This window comes from Mytilus trossulus, chromosome 7 (assembly GCF_036588685.1).
Source record: "Mytilus trossulus isolate FHL-02 chromosome 7, PNRI_Mtr1.1.1.hap1, whole genome shotgun sequence".
NCBI classification, from domain to species: Eukaryota; Metazoa; Mollusca; class Bivalvia; order Mytilida; family Mytilidae; genus Mytilus; species Mytilus trossulus.
Window position 1 is genome coordinate 7401777 of NC_086379.1, and position 24001 is coordinate 7425777.

Genomic DNA, 24001 nt, shown 5'->3' on the forward strand with positions numbered 1-24001 from the left:
ATCATTTATCCCTTATAAATGTATACCATTGTTTCAGAAAAGGGAGAAGGTCTGGTCCCATCAAAAAAGTTTAATCCCGCTACAGATGTTTGCACCTGTCCTATGTCAAGAATATGATGTACAGTGCTTGTCCTCTTTTAATGTAGTGCATAGTATTAACGAGTTTCTCGTTTTTATATTGATTAGCCTGTTGGTTTCCCCGTTTGAATGGTTTTAAACAAGTAGTTTTTTGGAGCCCTTTATAGCTTGCTGTGTGGTGTGAACCAAGGTTTATGTTGAAGGCCGTACCATGACCTATAATGGTTTACTTTTTATAAAATTGTTACTTGGATGGAGAGTTGTCTCTCTGGCACTCATACCACATCTTTCTTTATCTATTTATCGATATGCATCGAACGACTCAATGCTTCATTCACAACACAGAAAAAACGATTGGTCTTTGTATCCATCAATACAGATGATAACTTTATTTCATACTAAGTCTCTTCATTGTTTTGTTGAGATTTGGTATGACAACCATCGATGAACCAATAACATCTGATCCTAAAACACTACTACTACAATGTGGTTATTTTCACATGACATTCCTTGCTGATGTTTTGTTTCTGTAATAATTTCATGTTACAGTGTTGTTATATACAGGATGATCCGTTCGCAAACAGTTCTTCAAATAAGTAGTATGACAGATAGCCAGGTCGCAAAGATAAACACGTGATATTTACATCTGAAATAAGTTTGTCCGTGCAGAAACATGCCCTTTATTATTGTATTTCCGATGTTTCAACACATATTTCTCTTTTCTGTTTATAACCTTATTACATGTTTTGTTTGTTTTCCATCTACTGAAACATTTTTGTTGTTTTATTCTACTTCTTGATTATTACACTATGAAATGTTCTTATTTTAATTTCGGTTCCGGATTTTTTTAACTAACATGTGTATATAAATGTCAATTCATGAACATTATCCAACCTGAATCTAATTAATAAAATATGTTTACACCAAAATCGTCGACCGAAGTACATTTTGTATGAAGTGCAGAAACACGCAATTCTAAAAATGTGCTCACGGTCAACACTTTTACAATCATTATGCTATAAAGTTAAAGATCCATTTAATTAGGAATACATATATCTGATTTAATTTGATTATACCTATTGCAACTCTTAACATAATTCTTATTTTTGTAAATTTATATAAAAAATATATTCAGCATTTATTCCACACACATTGCAGATTTGAAGTTGAGAATATTGAATTGACATGTATTCTTTTTTAGTTTTAAATTTTTTTATTTGTTTCATTTGGTCAATTCAAGTACAGACGATGAAAAAACATGCAAACTCATAAGAGTGGCGAATGAAATAAGTCTCCGAAATACAAGCATCGTTCATTAAATCAGCAAACAACAATATCATGAATTAAACCTTCAAATTTGTTTTAAAATTAATTTGAATACGCTATATATACTCAACTCTCACCTTCGAAATCGATCTCCGACAAACAGTCGTTTTTATTAAAAAGTATAATGTAATGTTGCGTTTTTAAAGACCGTCAGTATATTAATTTTATCTCATTTAAACGTTTTAAAAATAGAAGTGTCCGTGACGGACTCACATTTACCGCAGTTTATTAATAAGAACAATGGAAAGGTGGACAGGTCGAGTTGCTCTTGTAACCGGTGCTTCTGTTGGCATTGGTGCCGCTATTGTGCGACAGCTTGTTCAAAATGGCATGAAAGTTGTAGGCTGTTCTAGAAATATCGCGAAAATTGAGGTATCATATACACATCTTTTATTATCTTTTATCTTATACACACAACATGTACACACAGATGTAGTTTTAGCAAGCTTATATGTGAACTTTTTATTGTACATTTCGATTTCGTGCTGCAAAAATCTATTTCGCTAATGGACAGGCACCAACCAATGTTTTAAATAATACATACTATACGTTATTTATTGTCAATGTGTTCACAGTGTGTACACCTTTTTCTTTCTCTCTGTCAATGGACAATAAAAGACACAATACGCCATTAAAGAACATAAATTAAATTCCGAAATAAGAATTAAAAATGAATACATGTATATATGACATGAATCTGTGCTCATGGTATTGACGTTATCCTTATAGACCGCAAGTACAATCATTTTATAAATTAGACAACTACTGAAATCAAGCTCTGAAAAACCGACAGGCTAATAATAGGTAATAATAACAGGAAATCCCAGTATTGTACAGTATACAAAAAGATATGTTTTACGATTACCATTGTAACAACTACCACCACTCCAGAGTTTACATACTACGGAAATTAATAGGCGTTATAGGCAACTGCAAGACCTCAAACAACTGAGAAAAAACTATACCTTGTAGTCGGCTATAAAAGGCCACGACATGAAATATCTGAAAAATGTGTCTTTACTAACATATATAGATGACAATGCAATAGTACAGAAGGATCATTGAGTGTTCTAACTACATGTATAAATATCATAACATATTTGATTTCTATTCAGGCTCTAAAAACGGAATTATTATCGGCCAAAGGCCAGGTAATACCGGTGAGATGTGACCTAAAAAATGAACAAGACATTATGGATATGTTCACAATGATCAAACGAGATCTAGGTGGCGTAGATGTTTGTGTCAACAATGCTGGATTAGCACATGAAGCTCCATTACTGAGTGGGGAAACAAGAGATTGGAGAGAAATGATTGATGTAAGTTGTAAAAGTAAATGTACTTAAAATTATTCAATGTTTGTGAAAATAATTAAAGGTGGTGTTGAATATCTTTCATATTTGATTTTGTAAAAAATAAAAAAATAAAATGTTAAAAAGAATCGATAATATTGGGTTCACTGTCCAAAATAGTTAAAAATTGCCATATCAGTTTTATATAGAAGTCCTTCAGTGTGTGTATGCATTACTTATTTTTCTAACCTATGTAATATGAAGATTAAAACTACTTGCATGAGACCTTGTAATGAATAAACAATATTTTAGCAACTGTGTTAGAAACTAAGGATTAAATGTGTCTCCTTTTCTAGTTTTCATTTTTTTGTGCATATTTTCAGTAGTTAAAAAAATAGCAAATTAAAGTACTTACATTAAAGGCAAAATCTACGGCTAATGCAATAAAAAAAACCCTGTCATAACCGTCATTTAGTACAGGCATTTTTAACAAGTTTTATTGGACGACCAAATCAAATTTGATATGTAAATTTCAAGGATTGCTTGCAGTCAAAGATGACGTTTCATTTATCTTCATGTATCTACATTATTAAATGAGCACGTGTTAGCAATTATCATACAAGTAGGTACACTGTAATTCGTAATGCATTCTTATACTTGCCGACGTCAATCTGATACTTTAAAAATACACTCCAATTTTGTTTTTACCAATCATCAAATGTCATTTATAACATAGAATGGAGGTTTCATAAATTTTCAGCTAAATATCATTGGATTGACAATTTGTACGAGAGAGGCTGTCAAACAAATGAGGGAAAAAGGTGCAAATGATGGACATATATTTCTGCTGAACAGGTTTGTCATAAAATAGCATACCAACTCGTTACAAACATCACGCGGCAGATATTTGATTACATGAACATATACAGCTTAATTGAAACGATTGTATAGTTGTTTAATGTATATCAAAAATAAGAATATCATCTTTGCAACATCCGAAAACTAAATAATAATATAACAGTACTCACTAGATTCTTTTTCATGTGTCTCGATCTTTCTCTTGAACACTGTTATCAGATTCCTGGATTTTGGATCTCGTGAAGTTTTAAAACGAAGTGATATAAAATGAAGTCCGTATTAGGTTCAGTGTCGGATCCAATATGTTTGGAGAGGGGGAGGAGGTGGGGGACGTTCGAGGAAAAGAACCTTATTTTTTTTTGATAACTGATTTTGAATGGAGGCATACAGGTGGGAACCCAAGCCCCATTTTAATAATGTCTGGATCCGTCCCTAACGTTGCAATAAGTATATAAATTGTCTACAGAAAGGGTATTGATACTAGAAAAGAGGGACGAAAGATACCAGAAGGAGAGTAAAATTCATAAATTGAAAACAAACTGACAACGCCATGGCTAACAATAAAAAGACAAACAAACAAATAATAGTACAGAAGCCACAACATAGAAACAAAAGACAAAGCAACACGATCCCATCAAAAACTGGGGGTCATCTCAGGTGCTCCGGAAGGGTAAGCAGATCCTGCTCCACATGTGGCATACTAATGAGAACATGTATTTTCTTTTTAGTATGTCTGGTCATCTAGTAGGCTCTTCAGCTAATGGGCATTTTTATTCAGCTACTAAATTTGCTGTGACTGCTCTCGGAGAAGGTATCAGACACGAACTTCGAGAAATGAAATCACAAATAAGAATCACGGTAATTAAACTAAATAAATAGTTTTCTTAACAAAAATACCTCAATGGAAAATTAGAAGATGTGGTATGATTGCCAGTCAGCCAATTCGACAACCTTTCAAAAGAGACCAAATACCAATGAAATATTTAACTTTGAATTATAAAACAAATTTGGAAACATTTTGATGGTAATAAATTTTGAATACAGTGTCCATGTATGAGTGTTAGTGACTAAACATTGTAATGTATCAACACCGTTTCAATAGTAAGTTACTGAATTTCCCAGTTTTCGAAAGAAAGCGTTAATTGTATTCGTACACACAATGTGTTTTTGTTTTAATGTTAGTTTGTGAGTGTTTAATTTAAAGTCTACTTATATAACGTATTGTGGTACTGATTTCTTTATACTTGTAGGTATAACATGTATTCACGAACTTTTCTTATATCTAAAACAATGTTTTAGTAACGATTGTCACAATGTTTGGTTGTTATTTTCCGTAACTTTATTCTAGGATGATATAAGTAATTTTAGATCATGGTTTCGTGAAAGTTGAAATTAAAAACTTAATCAAAGATAATTGAACCTGTATATGTGACGAAGACATACTCTTTCTATCAGTTTAATTGGGGTCTGGAGCATTACATTAACTGTTGGTAGTCCTTTGTTCATTTATGTATCATTGTCATTTTGCTTGGTTTCTTTGTTACCTTTCCTGTCATCTCCCTTTTAACTGAGGTTGACTGTGTCTCCCAACACATGTTTAACCCGGTCGCATTTTGTAACTGTCCCAAATTAAGAGCCTGTGGACTTTGTTAGTCTTGTATTTTCTCTTAAAATTTTGATTCATTTATATATTTTGGAGTTTTTTGTGACGGCCATTCACACAATGTGTTTTAGGGGCCAGCTGAGGCTCACCTCGGGGTTCGGGATTTTCTTGTTACGTTGAAGACTCTTTGATGGACTTGGGCTGTTTTCTGCTCTTTCTTCAGGTTTTTGTCTCTTTGACATATTCCCTATTGGCTTTATAAATATTTTGATATGAGCGTCACTGATGAGTCTTATGTAGACGAAACGCGCGTCTGGCGTACAAAATTATAATCCTGGTACCCTTGATAACTGTTTGCCCGAAAATAAATACAATCAATTTAAAAACAGCAACTATACAAACAAGTCGTGCACTTAATTCTGTTTAACTAATTTAATAATTTAACAATTGACGAATCGATAGTCCTTATTTTACTCCATACTGAAATGTTGATTTTTTAATGGTGATCAATAAATTTTCACAATATTTTTTGGTTTATAATTTGTCTATACAGTACATGAATAAAATCCTGATATATTGTAAAACTCTGATTTTTTTCATGTAAACATCTAAAACTTTTGCCAGCATCCAGAACTATTCACCCTTTACTCAATTGATGACATAAAATCTATACATTGAGAAATCGCACTTTCGGTAGCATAATTTCTTTTTGTTGGATATCCCGAACGGTAGTATATTTTGACCCTCTGTTCATTTATTCTTATCAGTATATCTTTACTCTTACTTCGTTAATTTCTAGACAGCCTGAGAGTTAGGCAATACGCTATGAGTGGGATGATATTATTCTTGTCCAGACGCTGGAATGAACCTGTAAAGACCTTGTGCTCTTAAGCTTAGCAATATTTGCTTTGGCTTAACAACTGCTTGACGGTCCAATTACCTCTGGCAAATGGATTGTAGACAAAACGTGCATGCGACAAATCTTTATCGATTAATGACTTTACAACAGTGAAACACTGATATTGCTTTAATTTATGTACCAAACATTGAGTTTGGTATTTGTGATTACATTTTGCAAACTTCTCATTTTCTTTTTCGAAACTCCGTGTCTCCGCAGATATAAATGAATAAGTCTTGATCTCGCCGTAGTGCACCCATGAATATGGAACTATTTATTGGTATGATATCAACAGAAAATTATAACGGCACAAGCTTAAATTTATATTAAGAAATTTGAATAAATTCTACTTGTGCTCACTTGATAGGTAAAGCGAGTTAAAGATTTGTAGTATAGATTGTCCAGAATACATTATATATAAATAATAGTATCGTCGGTTGATGTCACATTGACTTTTACTTGTGCTTTATTTATTTAATAGTCAATCAGCCCAGGTCTAGTTGAAACAGAGTTTGCCGTCAGGATGAGAAAAAGTGAGGAAAAAGCTAAAGCGTTATATGCAAGTATCAAGGTATGGGTATAACGATATTAACACTTAAAAGTACACGTGTTTCATACAACATGGATACCTATCGTTGTCTAATTGCAAATCATACTACATCTCAACATTTATATATTGCGTCTACTTAAGTATATATAAAGCATTGTTTATTTGCATGCTTTCTAAACACGATTGAAATGATTTCGGATTGTCAATCTTTTGGATAGTGTGAAACCTTTAATCCGTAGTAGATTAAAAACAAATAATGCATTAAATGGCAGTTAACACATTAGTTAATTTACATAAAATCCATGCAATACTAAGTACCGGAATTTCAGAATATTGTACTTTGTTAATAATCCATGAAAATCATAACTAATAAAAAAAAATGGAAAAAAAAACTTGACATCCTGATTTATTTTTGACTTACTTTTTCAAAGAATTTTTCAAAAATAATATACATGTATATATATACAGACTCATTATTATAGATGCATACATAGTATATATGTACTTAAACGTCATAATCTTTTTCAGTGTCTCCAAGCCAATGATATAACAGATGCTTAAGTCTATGCCTTAAGTGCTCCACCACATGTCCAGGTTAGTATGTTCAAATAATACCAAGTTAAATAACCACGTTCAAGAGAAAAGAAATAGAAAACAAAATTACTGGTTAAGCAAGGTTAGATAAATCCGTTTAAAAAAAAGTTTTTTTATTTGCCTTCATGACGACATTTGGCGAAAGTCAAGTTGTTGGACAAAATTTACATAAAACGACAATTTTAAAAACAGAAGTTCCAACTAATTGAATAAAGTTCGAGATTGCATGTTTATTGCGTATACGTAAGCGCGACATTGTTTTTTTTTTTTTTTTTTATCTCCTATGGTGTTTGTCGCTGTCAATTACTATCAGCACGTTGTATTACGCAAACGGTTCATATAACCTGAGAAGAAACTATTTTGATCAATCAGTTTGAATATACCTCAGATATCCGTCGCCTTTCTTTAAAGAAAATTAAGTCATGTAGAGATAGTATTTAGCGAGTAGGGTGTTCTTTAGAAACTTTAAAGGTTAAGTGATCCTTTTACATAACAAATTTCATAACAATTGAATGCGTACCCATCACTGTTGTGCGATGCTAATTAATATATGACAAATATTTGGAAAGGAAATGTGCTTGTGTCTGTTTAATACGATGACAGTGCACCAATGTCGATTCTTAAATTCGGATTCTCATTTTTGTTCAAAGTTAAATTTTAATGTACACATGAATATCTGTTTTTTTTTTTACATATTTAGTACTCCGTGTACATCCATAGGGCCAAATGAGTTTTTTCTTCACTTGGCGTCTGTTGTCCGTCGTCGTCTGTTAACTTTTACAAAAATCGTATCCTCTGAAACAACTTGGCTGGATTCAATGAAACTTGGCAACAATCATTATCTCTCCAGAAATTTCCAGATGAATAAAACATCCTGCTGTTGGGTTGCTGCCCCTGAATTTGTACTTTTAATGAAATTTCACAGTTGTGGGGTATTATCTTGAACAGTATTATAGATCGAAATAAGCTTTAAACAGTAGTAATGTTCAACAAAATAAGATCTACAAATAGGTCAACATCAGTAAAGTAAATTCTCAACAATTTTTCATTAATCTTTTACAAAAGTCCTTTGAAACTAAGGCAAAAGTATGACGATTGCGTTATTTCATTTATCAATTATATATAAAATATCAGGTGAGCGACAAAGAATCCTTGGAGACTCTAGTTCAGGTGTAAATATTTCTAAGAATGCTTGATCAAATGAATGCTATATTTTACAAATCTGTTTTTTAACACGAACATAGCTAGTAAATCATAACTATGTGTTACCCTTTTCTAATTCATTATCTCTTCTGGCGATAAAACTATTGATTATTATATACAGAGACAAACAAATGCATGACGTCTGTCAATGATTTCAGTCTCGTCTATTTTGTGAGATCATGTTATTCCCCTTGTCTCAGTTTGTGACCTTGATTTTTATCTTACTTTCATGATATTTGAGTGTTTTTGAAGAAAATAGGAATTAGTGGTTAAATTTACAAATTGTTTGAATTTACAATAAAAAAAACAATGATGATGTTGAATAAGGTAAAACGTGATTTAAATTATTAGCAATGAGAGAACAGTTTGTATATAATGTTATTTATGTTCTTGATTGTTTTACAGATACACGACATTTTGATTCGTCCAACAGACCAAGTCAGCTGATAAGTTACTGACATCTTTTATAATATGATTTCCATGAATTGTAATTTTCTTAAGCATCTTACTCTTGTCAATGTATTTTTTTTCATATATATGTAAGACTCAGATCAACGTCCGGTCTCTAATCGACGTCCGTTCCTCAAATCGACGTCTAAATCTGACGTCACAATAAAATAACATTCCAAATCGACGGCCAATTTTATGCCCCTCTAATCGACGTCCATTTTTGGCTTCTCTAATCGATGTTTCTGAAAAACAAATTTAACTGACAAATCAGCGACAACCATTACACTACATGCCCATAAATAATATGTCGGGGTTATATTGGACGTCTATTTGAGAATATGACGTCAGATTTGGACGTCTACTTGAGGAACGGACGTCGATTTGATGGAAGGACGTCGATTAGAGGCCGGATGTCGATTTGAGTCTTACATATATGTTAATATTTATATCGCTTAATAAAATAGAAAAAAATATTACAAATAAACAGTTATATAGCCTGAAATCTAGATATTGAACTATACATATAATGGATTTTATGAATTTATTTGTTTTCAATAATTTCTTGTAAACACATATATGTTACCTCTAACGTTTAACTTTCAAAGATGTTGGTACGAAGGCAATTAATGATTTATTGGATAAGTTCTGATGACAAAATTGAGTATACGGACATCAGCAAAGACAACATCAAGTACATTTAAATGCTGGTCTTAAACTTTTAATTATACAATTTATTATTTTTATAAAAAAAAATCATGTTAAGAGGAAAATAGTTTAAAAAGAAATATAAGTTCCATTGATATCTTGATGATATCCAGTCACTCAATTATATCATGCCTGTATCTCATATCTCTAATTTAACTGGTTAGATTAAGAATATACCGATATATCAGCTCTGTTAAAACAGTTGCAAGATCAAGTGGTTGTAATAGTTATACTTTAGGGGACGGCATGTGTACCAGCAGTGGCATACTTCAGTGGTTATATAAGAGTTTTACTCTCGGGAACAGAAGGTGTACCAGCAGTGGCACGATCAAGTGATTGTAATAGTTATACCCTCGGGGACTGAACGTGTTTAAGCAGTGGCACGATCAAGTGATTGTAATAATAACTCTCGGGGACTGAACGTGTACAATCAGTGGCACGATCAAGTGGTGGTAATCGTTATACCCTTAAGGACAGAACGTTTACAAGGAGTGGCACGATCAAGTGGTTGTAATAGTCATACCCTTGCAGACTAAACGTGTATAAACAGTGGCACGATCAAGTGATTGTAATAGTAACTCTCGGAGACTGAACCGGTACAAGCAGTGGCACGATCAAGTGGTTGTAATCGTTGTACCATTAGGGACTAAACGTGTACAAACAGTGGCACGATCAAGTGATTGTAATAGTAACTCTCGGGGGGGGGGGGACTGAACGTGTACAAGCAGTGGCACGATCAAGTGGTTGTAATCGTTAAACCCTTATGGACAGAACGTGTAAAAGCAGTGGCACGATCAAGTGGTTGTAATCGTTATACCCTTGCGGACTAAACGTGTACAAACAGTGGCATGATCAAGTGGTGGTAAAAGTAACTCTCGGGGACTGAACGTGTACAAGCAATGGCACGATCAAGTGGTTGTAATCGTTATACCCTTATGGACAGAACGTGTACAAGCAGTGGCACGATCAAGTGATTGTAAAAGTTACTCTCGGGGACAGAACGTGTACCAGCAGTGGCACGATCAAGTGGTTGTAATAGTTATACCCTCGGGGACTGAACGTGTTTAAGCAGTGGCACAATCAAGTGATTGTAATAGTAACTCTCGGGGACTGAACGTGTACAAGCAGTGGCACGATCAAGTGGTTGTAATTGTTATACCCTTATGGATAGAACGTTTACAAACAGTGGCACGATCAAGTGGTTCTAATCGTTATACCCTTGCGGACTAAACGTGTACAAACAGGGGCACGATCAAGTGATTGTAATAGTAACTCTCGGGGACTGAACGTGTACAAGCAGTGGCACGATCAAGAGATTGTAACAGTAACTCTCGGGGACTGAACGTGTATAAGGATTGGCACGATCAAGTGGTTGTAATAGTTATACCCTCGGGGACTGAACGTTTACCAGTAGTGGTTCGATCAAGTGGTTGTTATTGTTTTACCCTCGGGGACAGAACGTGTACAAGTAGTGGTACGATCAAGTGGTTGTATTCGTTTTACCCTCGGGGACAGAACGTGGACCAGCAGTGACCCGATTAAGTGGTTGTAATCGTTTTACCCTCGGGGACAAAACGTGTACAAGCAGTAACACGATCAAGTGGTTGTAATCGTTTTACCCTTGGGGACTGAACGTGTTTAAGCAGTGGCACGATCAAGTGATTATGATAGTAACGCTCGGGGACAGAACGTGTACAAGCAGTGACACGATCAAGTGGTTGTAATCGTTTTACCCTCAGGGACAGAACGTGTACAAGCAGTGGCAAGGTCAAGTGGTTGTAATCGTGCTACCTTCGGGGACAGAACGTGTACAAGCAGTAACACGATCAAGTGGTTGTAATCGTTTTACCCTTGGGGACTGAATGTGTTTAAGCAGTGGCACGATCAAGTGATTATGATAGTAACTCTCGGGGACAGAACGTGTACAAGCAGTGACACGATCAAGTGGTTGTAATCGTTATACCCTCAGGGACAGAACGTGTACACGCAGTGGCACGATCAAGTGGTTGTAATCGTTATACTCTTATGGACAAAACGTGTACAAGCCTTGGCACGATCAAGTGGTTGTAATCGTTATACTCTTACGGACAGAACGTGTACAAGCAGTGGCACGATCAAGTGGTTGTAATCGTTATACTCTTATGGACAAAACGTGTACAAGCAGTGGCACGATCAAGTGGTTGTAATCGTTATACCCTCGGTGACTGAACGTGTACAAGCAGTGGCACGATCAAGTGGTTGTTATCGTTATACCCTTAAGGACAGAACGTGTACAAGCAGTGGCACGATCAAGTGGTTGTAAAAGTCATACCCTTGTGGACTACAAGTGTACAAACAGTGGCACGATCAAGTGATTGTAATAGTAACTCTCGGGGACTGAACCGGTACAAGCAGTGGCACGATCAAGTGGTTGTAATCGTTATACCATTAGGGACTAAACGTGTACAAACAGTGGCACGATCAAGTGATTGTAATAGTAACTCTCGCGGACTGAACGTGTACAAGCAGTGACACGATCAAGTGGTTGTAATCGTTAAACCCTTATGGACAGAACTTGTAAAAGCAGTGGCACGATCAAGTGGTTGTAATCGTTATACCCTTGTGGACTAAACGTGTACAACAGTGGCACGATCAAGTGGTTGTAATAGTAACTCTCGGGGACTGAACGTGTACAAGCAATGGCACGATCAAGTGGTTGTAATCGTTATACCCTTATGGACAGAACGTGTACAAGCAGTGGCACGATCAAGTGATTGTAAAAGTAACTCTCGGGGGCAGAACGTGTACCAGCAGTGGCACGATCAAGTGGTTGTAATAGTTATACCCTCGGGGACTGAACGTGTTTAAGCAGTGGCACAATCAAGTGATTGTAATAGTAACTCTCGGGGACTGAACGTGTACAAGCAGTAGCACGATCAAGTGGTTGTAATTGTTATACCCTTATGGACAGAACGTGTACAAGCAGTCGCACGATCAAGTGGTTGTAATCGTTATACCCTTGCGGACTTAACGTGTACAAACAGGGGCACGATCAAGTGATTGATTAGTAACTCTCGGGGACTGAACGTGTACAAACAGTGGCACGATCAAGAGATTGCAATAGTAACTCTCGGGGACTGAACGTGTATAATGAGTGGCATGATCAAGTGGTTGTAATAGTTATACCCTCGGGGACTGAACGTTTACCAGTAGTGGTTCGATCAAGTGGTTGTATTCGTTTTACCCTCGGGGACAGAACGTGGACCAGCAGTGACACGATTAAGTGGTTGTAATCGTTTTACCCTCGGGGACAGAACGTGTACAAGCAGTAACACGATCAATTGGTTGTAATCGTTTTACCCTTGGGGACTGAACGTGTTTAAGCAGTGGCACGATCAAGTGATTATGATAGTAACTCTCGGGGACAGAACGTGTACAAGCAGTGACACGATTAAGTGGTTGTAATCGTTTTACCCTCGGGGACAGAACGTGTACAAGCAGTGGCAAGGTCAAGTGGTTGTAATCGTGCTACCTTCGGGGACAGAACGTGTACAAGCAGTAACACGATCAAGTGGTTGTAATCGTTTCACCCTTGGGGACTGAATGTGTTTAAGTAGTGGCACGATCAAGTGATTATGATAGTAACTCACGGGGACAGAACGTGTACAAGCAGTGACACGATCAAGTGGTTGTAATCGTTATACCCTTATGGACAAAACGTGTACAAGAAGTGGCACGATCAAGTGGTTGTAATCGTTATACCCTCGATGACTGAACGTGTACAAGCAGTGGCACGATCAAGTGGTTGTAATCGTTATACCCTTATGGACAGAACGTGTACAAGAAGTGGCACGATCAAGTGGTTGTAATCGTTATACCCTTATGGACAGATCGTGTAAAAGCAGTGGCACGATCAAGTGGTTGTAATCGTTTCACCCTTGGGGACTGAATGTGTTTAAGTAGTGGCACGATCAAGTGATTATGATAGTAACTCACGGGGACAGAACGTGTACAAGCAGTGGCACGATCAAGTGGTTGTAATCGTTATACTCTTATGGACAGAACGTGTACAAGCAGTGGCGCGATCAAGTGGTTGTAATCGTTATACTCTTATGGACAAAACGTGTACAAGAAGTGGCACGATCAAGTGGTTGTAATCGTTATACCCTCGGTGACTGAACGTGTACAAGCAGTGGCACGATCAAGTGGTTGTAATTGTTATACCCTTATGGACAGAACGTGTACAAGAAGCGGCACGATCAAGTGGTTGAAATCGTTATACCCTTATGGACAGATCGTGTAAAAGCAGTGGCACGACCAAGTGGTTGTAATCGTTTTACCCTTGGGGACTGAACGTGTTTAAGCAGTGGCACGATCAAGTGATTATGATAGTAACGCTCGGGGACAGAACGTGTACAAGCAGTGACACGATCAAGTGGTTGTAATCGTTTTACCCTCAGGGACAGAACGTGTACAAGCAGTGGCAAGGTCAAGTGGTTGTAATCGTGCTACCTTCGGGGACAGAACGTGTACAAGCAGTAACACGATCAAGTGGTTGTAATCGTTTTACCCTTGGGGACTGAATGTGTTTAAGCAGTGGCACGATCAAGTGATTATGAAAGTAACTCTCGGGGACAGAACGTGTACAAGCAGTGACACGATCAAGTGGTTGTAATCGTTATACCCTCAGGGACAGAACGTGTACACGCAGTGGCACGATCAAGTGGTTGTAATCGTTATACTCTTATGGACAAAACGTGTACAAGCCGTGGCACGATCAAGTGGTTGTAATCGTTATACTCTTACGGACAGAACGTGTACAAGCAGTGGCACGATCAAGTGGTTGTAATCGTTATACTCTTATGGACAAAACGTGTACAAGCAGTGGCACGATCAAGTGGTTGTAATCGTTATACCCTCGGTGACTGAACGTGTACAAGCAGTGGCACGATCAAGTGGTTGTTATCGTTATACCCTTAAGGACAGAACGTGTACAAGCAGTGGCACGATCAAGTGGTTGTAAAAGTCATACCCTTGCGGACTACAAGTGTACAAACAGTGGCACGATCAAGTGATTGTAATAGTAACTCTCGGGGACTGAACCGGTACAAGCAGTGGCACGATCAAGTGGTTGTAATCGTTATACCATTAGGGACTAAACGTGTACAAACAGTGGCACGATCAACACTACTGGACGAAAAAACGTCTGTCCATACCAGTAACAGTCGTTCTAAGACTGATAAGGTCTGTAAAAGTTGTAACAGTTCTTAAATTTCACTGCTTCAGTTATTTTGTAACTGTCCCAACTTTAAAAGTGTTTGTCTACAACATAATTCGACTGCAACAACGCAAGAAATAACTGCCACAGACATTAAAGGACTGATACAACTATTTCAAAGTTGCAACAGTTGATCTACAACTGTCCCAACTCGAAAAACGTTGCAACAGTCATAAATAAACTGATTAAACGCGAAAAGGGTTGTCACAGTCGTAATAAAACTGATGCAACTATTTGAAAGTTGTAACAGTTATTTTATTACTGTCACAACACGGAAAACGTTGAAACAGTCATAAATAAACTGTTTAAACGCAGAAAAAGTTGTAACAGTTAAAATATAATAGCTTCAACCATTGTATAGGCAAAGCTAATTTATAAGCGTAGCAACTTCCAAACATTGATCTTTGTGTATACTTAAAAGTCACGGATACAAAATGTCTAACAGTCAGGCCCGGGATAAAGGTTAAATTATTTGTAAAACAATTTTACCGTGTGAAATATAAGGTTGTGACAAAGAGAGACAACTTTCATTCCCATTTAATACATTAATTTTAGATAGATATTGATTTAAAAAAAATAGTATTTTGAAATATTTGCCGCTGAACACATTTTTGTATTCCTCGGTTATTTATATAATGTGCTGAATTTATATATTTTTTTAACACTTCCTCGCCCTTATCTCTTCGAACAAATAAAATCGGAACCAGCACTAGATACCTGCAATTTCACTAGATAAAATATAACTGCTAACAGATAAATCGAAAAACGTTACCCAATATATTTGTAAACCAAATGTATCTTTATAACTGAATTAACAGTTGACAATTTTTAATATTATTTATTTTTTATTGAATTAGTAAGGTGTGAAATCATTCATGCATACACAATTGTTTTCAATACCGGTAGTTTTACGAATCAAATTACTTCATATAACGCTCAATATACATGATATACTCTAAACCTAGCGGGGAACTCCTAATACACACACTTGTCAAACTTATCCCCATGTAAAACTGCTTTATATTTTTTGAGGGCTTATTTCAGACACTTATTCTGAGCTTTTATTCGGGGCTACATTTTTTTCTTCAAAAAATTATAAATATTGCCGTATTAACCATTTTGATTTCTATACATGTAAAAAATATAATCAAAGCTATCACGGACATTTAACACATCTTTTGCAGCTACGGAAAACAAATCTTAAATCTATCCAAATTTAATTTATTCTATTTTTAATATCGTATTTTATTTTAGAATAGTTCAATATTAACTCGACTTTGTACTGTATATTGTATGGAATGGTCTATGAGTTCAATTGTAATTGATACACATGATACATATACATAGCACGTCAGCATTCACGATTGAGGTAAACAAATATTATCACCCGAGAGAAAATTTCATATTTTCACCTGATTTTTCGCAAACAATTTACCATACATATTTTGTACATTTGTAAATACTATAGGAGATGGACGTACTGTACATACAAGACCCGACAAAATAACTAGCGCAAGTTAAAGTTCAAATGTTCAAAACAGGAAAACTCGCATTGTTTCAGACAGGAAAATCAAATCTTCTTTTATTTTTTTTCACATCACGGTTTATAACTTGATGTATTTGGTCAATTCTAAAGACTGACATCGGATTCTCTTACGTGGTTTCAGTTGATCAGATGTCGTACTAATTACGTTTTTTATCCAAAATATTTTCCCATTTCAATTGTTCAAATTCAAAATATTTAATCTTGTAAATGCTTGTACAATAATGACATACTATTCCATTAGTAAAGAAAACTAACAATGTTACTAGATGTAGACAATATTCTGGGTCCCTTAATATTTTTTTTGTTCGGTGTGAGCTGAGGCTTCGTGTTGAAGGCCTTACATTGACCTATAATGGTTTACTATAATTATAAATTGTTATTTGAATGGAGAGTTGTCTCATTGGCACTCACCACCCATCTTCCTATATCTATGACAGTACAGTAATGGAAATTTTAAAAATGGTCACATTTATAAATTACGAAAATGGGTCCCATATTCTGAATTCATATATATGTTCCAGACCGTATGAGTATTTGGACCGTATGCGTACTTTTTACGGTCTGACTGATATTAAGAAGTTGGTCAAGTTTATTAGATACAAATGTATATAACAGATCAACATAACTTATATCTCAAATTAATGTAAAAAGTTCAACAGCATTTGACATAAAAACTTAATATGTTAACTATTTAGAAAGATCACGCTCATTTAATCTGTTAATCTCATGTATTTTTGCAGGCCGGAAATTCATTAATTGCAGTTCAGTATGCTCATTGAATTTGAAGTTATCGGAAGTAAACATAATCAGGGAGCCTAGGACAAATGTTTTAGAATATTTATGAACTTTACAAAAGAAATGCATACGCAAAGGAACATGCATTAAAAAAAAAACATGTAAACTTTATAGGCGAATCCAGGGGGGGGGGGGGGGGGCAGGTCCCCTCTTTTGTGGAAAAAATTTGGTTGATTATATAGGGATTCATTGAAGCATGACTGGAGTGGGCCCCCTCTTAGGTCAGTCAGCGGACCTTAGAAAAAGTTCTGAATCCGCCACTGTAAATGTTAAAAATACGACATTTTTATTAGAAGCAAGTGTCACCTTTGGCCAGAGTAACAAAATGGAATTCACGAATATACAATTAAAAAACATTTAATTTCAATTGTTTTCTTATTCACTTTATCCATCTATTTTGTAATAATTACAATTGTATAAATAAGTGTTTGTTTAAATTTAACCTATATTCTCCCAAAACATGTATGAAGGCCGTACTTTAACCTATAATGGTTTAATTTTTAAATTGTTATTTGGAAGGAGAGTTGTCTAATTGGCACTCACACCACATCTTCCTATATCTATATATGATCAGCTGGACCGTACGCGTTTACTCATACGGTCCGACCGTACGAGTATACGTATACGGTCCGGTCCAAATACTCATACGGTCTGGAACATGTACACCTTAGAAAAAAAAATTACACAGATTCAGTGACTCGTTTCATCCCGGATGGCAACTATTAAAGAACCTACCAAGTGTATTCATTGTAAATTGTTTTTGTCCTGAACATGCATGTAATATTTGCTACTGGAAAATAGCAAATTAAAACCCCAAAAATATGCTTCCAAACATAAATATTATAATTAAATTACAACAAACAGCTCACTAATAGCGCATTATACATGTATGACTTTGTAATGCTTATTGTGTTTATGGAAAACAATGGGAAAATGTTGCTTAACATCTTGAATCATATATTTAGAACGCATTTATTCAAAAGCAGATAGAATGGATTTGCAGAAAAAAACATGAATAAGGGCAGAAAATCACCTATTAAAGTACAAGTCTTTGGTTAAACACAATATATTTGTCATCATTGATGTATCAATGTTGCTTTTGTATACATGGTATAAAAATCAAACTTGGGTTTCTCATCTAAACTTGTTTACATTGTGTTACATCATCCAATATGGCTAGGCCAGTTATAGGTTTTTCATTATCACACTTATGCGGAACTGATTTTGCTCATTGTTGAAGGATGTACAGTTACTAACAATTACATCACTTGGCTTACGATTGATGGTCGTCTTATTGAAATTCATACCACATCTTCTTATTCTGGTTATCATACAGTATTCATGTTATACAATACCTAGTATTATCAAATGAATTATAACAATTGTTAATAGTTGTCAAGACTTTTGTTATCAAAAAGCAGCTACATGTGTATAATCGATATGGTAAACATGATTAATTGTGTCAAATGTAAACAAGAGTGACTGCAAATGCTGAAATGTCATGTCTGCTTTTCCTACATGTATGAAGGTTTTAGTACATGTACAAGTATCACTAAAACTTTCCATTTTTTAAAACCTTTGAAAAAGAAGTCACAGTAAAATTAACCATGCCAGACAGATGATGTACACCCTACAAACTGACATTCCATACACAAAATTTAGTTATACTGTCTGTGAAATATTCTTAACATCCAAACCATGAAAATTGAACATTGCCCAATGAAACATGAAATGAGGTCATGGTCAGATGTAAAGCCTGCCAATCATACTTACCTTATGAATATATCCAATAATATGCCAAAAATAGTGATCCTATACATGTCATGCATGTACATGTAGTTTATACTGTAGCATCTGTGAAACATTTGGAAATAGATCAAACAACAAAAACTAAGCATTGTTCAATGAACCATGACATTTTCATTGACGTCAAAGTCCGATGTAAGTCTTGCAATAAATTAGACATTTATTCACCTCACACATTTCATACACCAAATATATATAATTGACCTACTTTTCCTACTGTTTGTAGTATTTAACATGTGTGATAAACAAACTTGACAAATTACATGTAACTGAAATAACCTTAATCACTGATCCATGAAATGAAGTCAGGATCAGGCCAACCTTGCCTGACAGACAATGAGACATATAGACCTTTCAAGATACCTATATACATGTATATATATGGGCATACCATAAAAATTAATCCATGTTATACATGTAAGACTTAGAGTGTATTTCACTGTGACTGTTCAAACAGTAATATTTTTCTGAGAACAGTTACATGTACATGTAGCATGATGAAGTGTACCATGAAAACTAGGTAAAGTGCAATGGACAAGTCACTAACAGAAATGTCATAACATAAGGAAGTATCCAGGCCTTCCAGCTTCTAAAATGTATCTGGTGAAGCTTAAATACAAAACGGTACGTTGTAGCCAGATTGTAATACCAATTTCTTGCATGCATGTACTTCAACTTTTGTTGCAGGTGGAATAATAAAATTATACTTTAAAGTACATGCATGGTTTATTTGTTTCAAATACTTGGCCACTAATCATGCTCATTAAGATATTTATTTAATTCTAATTCAGACTTTAATAATTTAAGTACAGCAAGCAGTCATTTGACACTAAACAATTGACACGGACTGCACGAGACCCTCATAGTTGGTTAAGATCTTTTTACACACCCTGGACACACTGGTGGTAGTTAACAATTGCAATGCCAACATAAACTTCAGATGTGATATACATGTACATGTACTGTTTTGTAAATTTCACTGAAGCTAGAAATTCACATTATCCATATTCATGATATTGTTATTATATTAAACCCACTAATTAAAAGTATTCATGAATTCAGATATGATGCACTATTATTAGTAGTATTAACTGAAACTGTGAATTTTCATTATTCCAAATTGCTATTTCAAATGAATAATTATCCTGGGTATTCATGGAACTCAGAAACAATGTACATGTATGATTGCAATATTAATATGCACTACAACTACATGAACTATGGAATTTTGTTATTCCAAATTCACAATTGATCATAATTGATGATAATCCAAGGTGTTTAGTCCTCCAGTAATGTGGTCCTCCTTTAATACATTATGTAAGTTTCCTATTTGTACAAGGCACAATTTTCTTCTTGTTCAATTTAATCAGAACATCACATCATCATCATTGAATAATGCTGCAAGGCCTATTCTTTATTTCAAAAACAATAGATAACTAGTATAAAATAATGAATTAATCCATTGTTTCACAATTTGCAGCTATGAGAGCATCTCAGTGACATCTATATTTCCTATGCATCAAAGTGCACATGTACTAGCAGGCGTCATATTCTAAGTGGGAATCATGGTCAAACCAATACATATTCAGTATAATTCTACAAATTAAAATATACATTTAGACTCAAGAACAGTAAATGTTTAACTAATAATAAATATTAACTAAATATATTTTAATTATATATATATATTGGCCGAAACGTCTTGAAAAATTGGTTTATTTAAACAATTGTAATAATAAATACATGAAATATATAGTAATACATGTATATACATTGTGCAATAATAAGAAAGTTAATTACAATAACTGTATTTACCTCGTTAAAACTAGCAATTCTCATTTGATAACCGAAAAATTTAAGCACTAATACAATTCTATTTTCAAGTCCCTATTAACAAGAAAAACAAATCTTTTAAGGGGGTCTAAATGTTATATAGTGTTGTCTTTTTTCCTGCATTAATGATTTTTTAAGTGTGATTGTGTACTTTCATTGAAGGGTTACTGTCTTACTGAGGCTCACACCATACTTTATTTCATCAATTCTTTAAAGTCAGACATCATGGACATAGTTATTTCCCTGTAAAACACAACAGGTTATTTCTTTTGTTCATTTTAATTATGTTTATCATTTAATATGAAATATATTGATACTACAAACATGACAAAAGAAAAGTTTAAGGAATGAAAAAATAAAATGAATAAATAAATGCACTGTTACTTTATACATGTAGATGATATTGACTTTGCCTTTGTCCAGTGCATATAATGAATAAACCTTTGTAATGTAAATATATTGTTCCAAGAAATAACCATCCCAGGCCAGGCAATGTTTTAAATCCTTGAGTTTAATAATTTTTACATCTTTTGTGTTACCCTGAATACTTTTTACTTATTTAATTGTTATTACAGCTTGCATTAAATAATGCTTTGCAGATCAGACAACACTTTTTTTTTTTTTTTTTTTTATTTTTATTTTTTTTATCCAACATATATAATATACAACAGTACAGTTATCAAACAATAAGTTCATATATATATAAATGTAATATAATACAACCTATTAGAAAATGTATAGAACTTGAAAAATAACATTTTGTTTGGATTTTATAATTGTATCTTATTAAAAATGACATACAAAAAAAATATAGAGAATTAATAAATAAAAGAATTAAAAGATGATTAAAGAAAAAGAAAAAAAACAAAAAAAGCAACAAAAAAAAAAAAAAAAAAACAATATAAAAAAAACAAAAATCATTTTGATGTCTGCCAATTTTTTCATAGATGCTAATCCACCAAAGTATCCTGTAAAGCCTCTTGGTAAATGCACCAAGCCTGGTTAAACTTTTCAAAACATTTATTTTTAACTGATATCTTCTTCTCCAAAATATAATGATGCTTTATTTTTTCAATCAATGCTGTTAAACTTAATTCTCCTTTAAAATATCGTGTATTATATATATATTGTTTAATCCAGAGAAAAATATTGTTTTGAGGGTCACCTTTGTACATTCGTGTTAAATTTCCAAACAAAAAAATATCCTGTGTAAATGGTATACTAATACCGTTATGGAGAAACCACATTTCAGTTTGCTCAATAAATTGTTGTACATAATAACAATCCCACAGTATATGTTCAATTGATTCAAGTTCAGTCTTACAAAAAGTACAATATGGGTTTTGCACAATCCCAATTTTGTTTAAAAACGTATTTGTTGCCAGAATTTTATGATTAATTCTATACTGAAGCCATTGTAGCTTAGTATTTTTTGTAATAGCAAATGGTAGTTGAAAAATCTTTTTCCAGTTTTGATTTTCTAAAACTAAAATTGCTTCCCATCTTTTTACTCCTGTAGGAACAGTGTTGTTTTTGTTTAGCACCAAATACATATCTTTTGATCCCTTTTTGCTTTTGAGAATGGTCTTTATAACTGATGGTATGAAAGGAGATACTAATTTATAATCTCCCCTTTTAATTTTTTTGGAAGTCTTAGTTAGCATAGAAATTATGCTATTATATTTCATGATGTCTATATCCATCTGAAAACACTCCTGAAATTGATAAAAATTTAGAAAGGTACCATTCTCCCCCACAATATCATTTACATATAAAATACCCTTACTATGCCAGTCTTTGAAAAAAACTGGTTTGTTATCAATTTGGAATAGGTTATTCATCCAAATTGGACTGGAAAGAAAATATTCCCAGTCGTGCAAATTCATTTCTTTTTCAATTACCATTTGCCAAGCACCCAGTACATCTTTCCAAAATTTATTCTTAATACTTTGCTGTAGTTGCTTTACATAGCTATTACCACAACTAAATAATCTATCTTTATCAACATATGACAAAAATATATTTCGCCATTTACAATCATTTCTACAAATTCTTCTAATCCAAGTACATTTCAAAGCATTTATAAAAGCATGTAAATTAATCATTTTTAAGCCTCCATCACAATAATCTTTTTGTATTACATCTTTTTTCACTCTATGAACTGGTGAGTTCCATATAAACTTATACATCAGTTCATTTATCTGTTTAATAATATCTTCACTTGGATTAGGTAGTGACAATATTAAATGATTTAAAATTGGCAACATAAGTGTCTTTACAACAGTAATTCGACCAATAACAGTAATGTTACGTCTAGACCATTGTTTGACTAGTCTTTTTATTTTTACAATATTTTCATCATAATTGATTTTAACTAGTTTTTCTAAATCAACATCAAAATTAACACCCAATAATTTAAAGGATGTGCTTCCCCAAGTAAGATTTTGATTTGTACAAAGTGTCTCTGTGCTGTACTTTTTACTTCCAATCCAAATGACATGAGTTTTGGAAAAATTTATATTCAAACCAGAAATTTTAGCAAACCAATCTAGTTCCAATAATGCCTCATTTAAAGATTCTTCACTACCATCTAAAAGTAGTGATGTATCGTCAGCAAACTGCGAGAGTTTGTGTTCAACATCAAGAACTTTGATTCCATTTATATTTTTGTTATCTCTTATTTTTAACGCTAAAATTTCAGCACAAAGAATGAAAAGATAAGGCGATAATGGATCACCTTGCCTACAACCCCGTTCAACAGTGAAAAAGTCTGAAAGATTCCCTCCCTGAATGACTGCTGAATTAATGTTTTGATAGAGCACTTTCACCCAATTTATAATAGAATTGCCAAAATTAAAAAATTTCAATACATTTAAAAGAAATTCCCATGAAATGGAATCAAAGGCTTTTTCAAAATCTATCAGCAATAAAAGGCCTGGTATATCATTATCTTCAGTATATTCCATGATATCATAGATCAATCTTAGATTTTCCCCAATATATCTTCCACTCATAAAACCTGTCTGATCAGTATCAATAAGTTTAGTCAAAACTGTTCTAAATCTTCCTGCTATAACCCCAGAGCCAATTTTATATACAGTATTAAGCAAAGATATAGGGCGCCAGTTTTTTAAAAAATGTCTAGGTTTGTTACCCTTTGGAAGACATGTAATTATCCCCTGTTTTTGAGTAACAGAAAGTTCCCCT

The 24001-nt window shown here is 34.0% G+C and overlaps 1 protein-coding gene and 1 long non-coding RNA gene across 2 annotated transcripts in view; one reads left to right on the top strand and one right to left on the bottom strand.

Moving 5' to 3' along the window:
* Positions 1–24001, bottom strand: part of LOC134726795 (uncharacterized) — a 252490-nt gene that overhangs the window by 60681 nt on the left and 167808 nt on the right. The gene's annotated exons all lie outside the window — the stretch shown is intronic.
* LOC134727303 (dehydrogenase/reductase SDR family member 11-like) lies at positions 1619–8849 on the top strand. Its single transcript, XM_063591684.1, has 8 exons — positions 1619–1776; positions 2520–2723; positions 3457–3551; positions 4283–4412; positions 6537–6626; positions 7134–7160; positions 7191–7199; positions 8808–8849. Exons 1-8 carry the CDS (start codon positions 1645–1647, stop codon positions 8847–8849), a joined length of 729 nt encoding a protein of 242 aa, XP_063447754.1. The 5' UTR covers positions 1619–1644.

What these genes read in the sequence shown, in the direction of transcription:
- LOC134727303 (XM_063591684.1), top strand. Translation starts at nt 1,645, where the DNA reads ATGGAAAGGTGGACAGGTCGAGTTGCTCTTGTAACCGGTGCTTCTGTT. An exon ending in ATTGGAGAGAAATGATTGAT is followed by an intron (nt 2,724 to 3,456) that starts GTAAGTTGTAAA and finishes ATAAATTTTCAG; the next exon opens with CTAAATATCATTGGATTGAC. An exon ending in CGTTATATGCAAGTATCAAG is followed by an intron (nt 6,627 to 7,133) that starts GTATGGGTATAA and finishes AATCTTTTTCAG; the next exon opens with TGTCTCCAAGCCAATGATAT.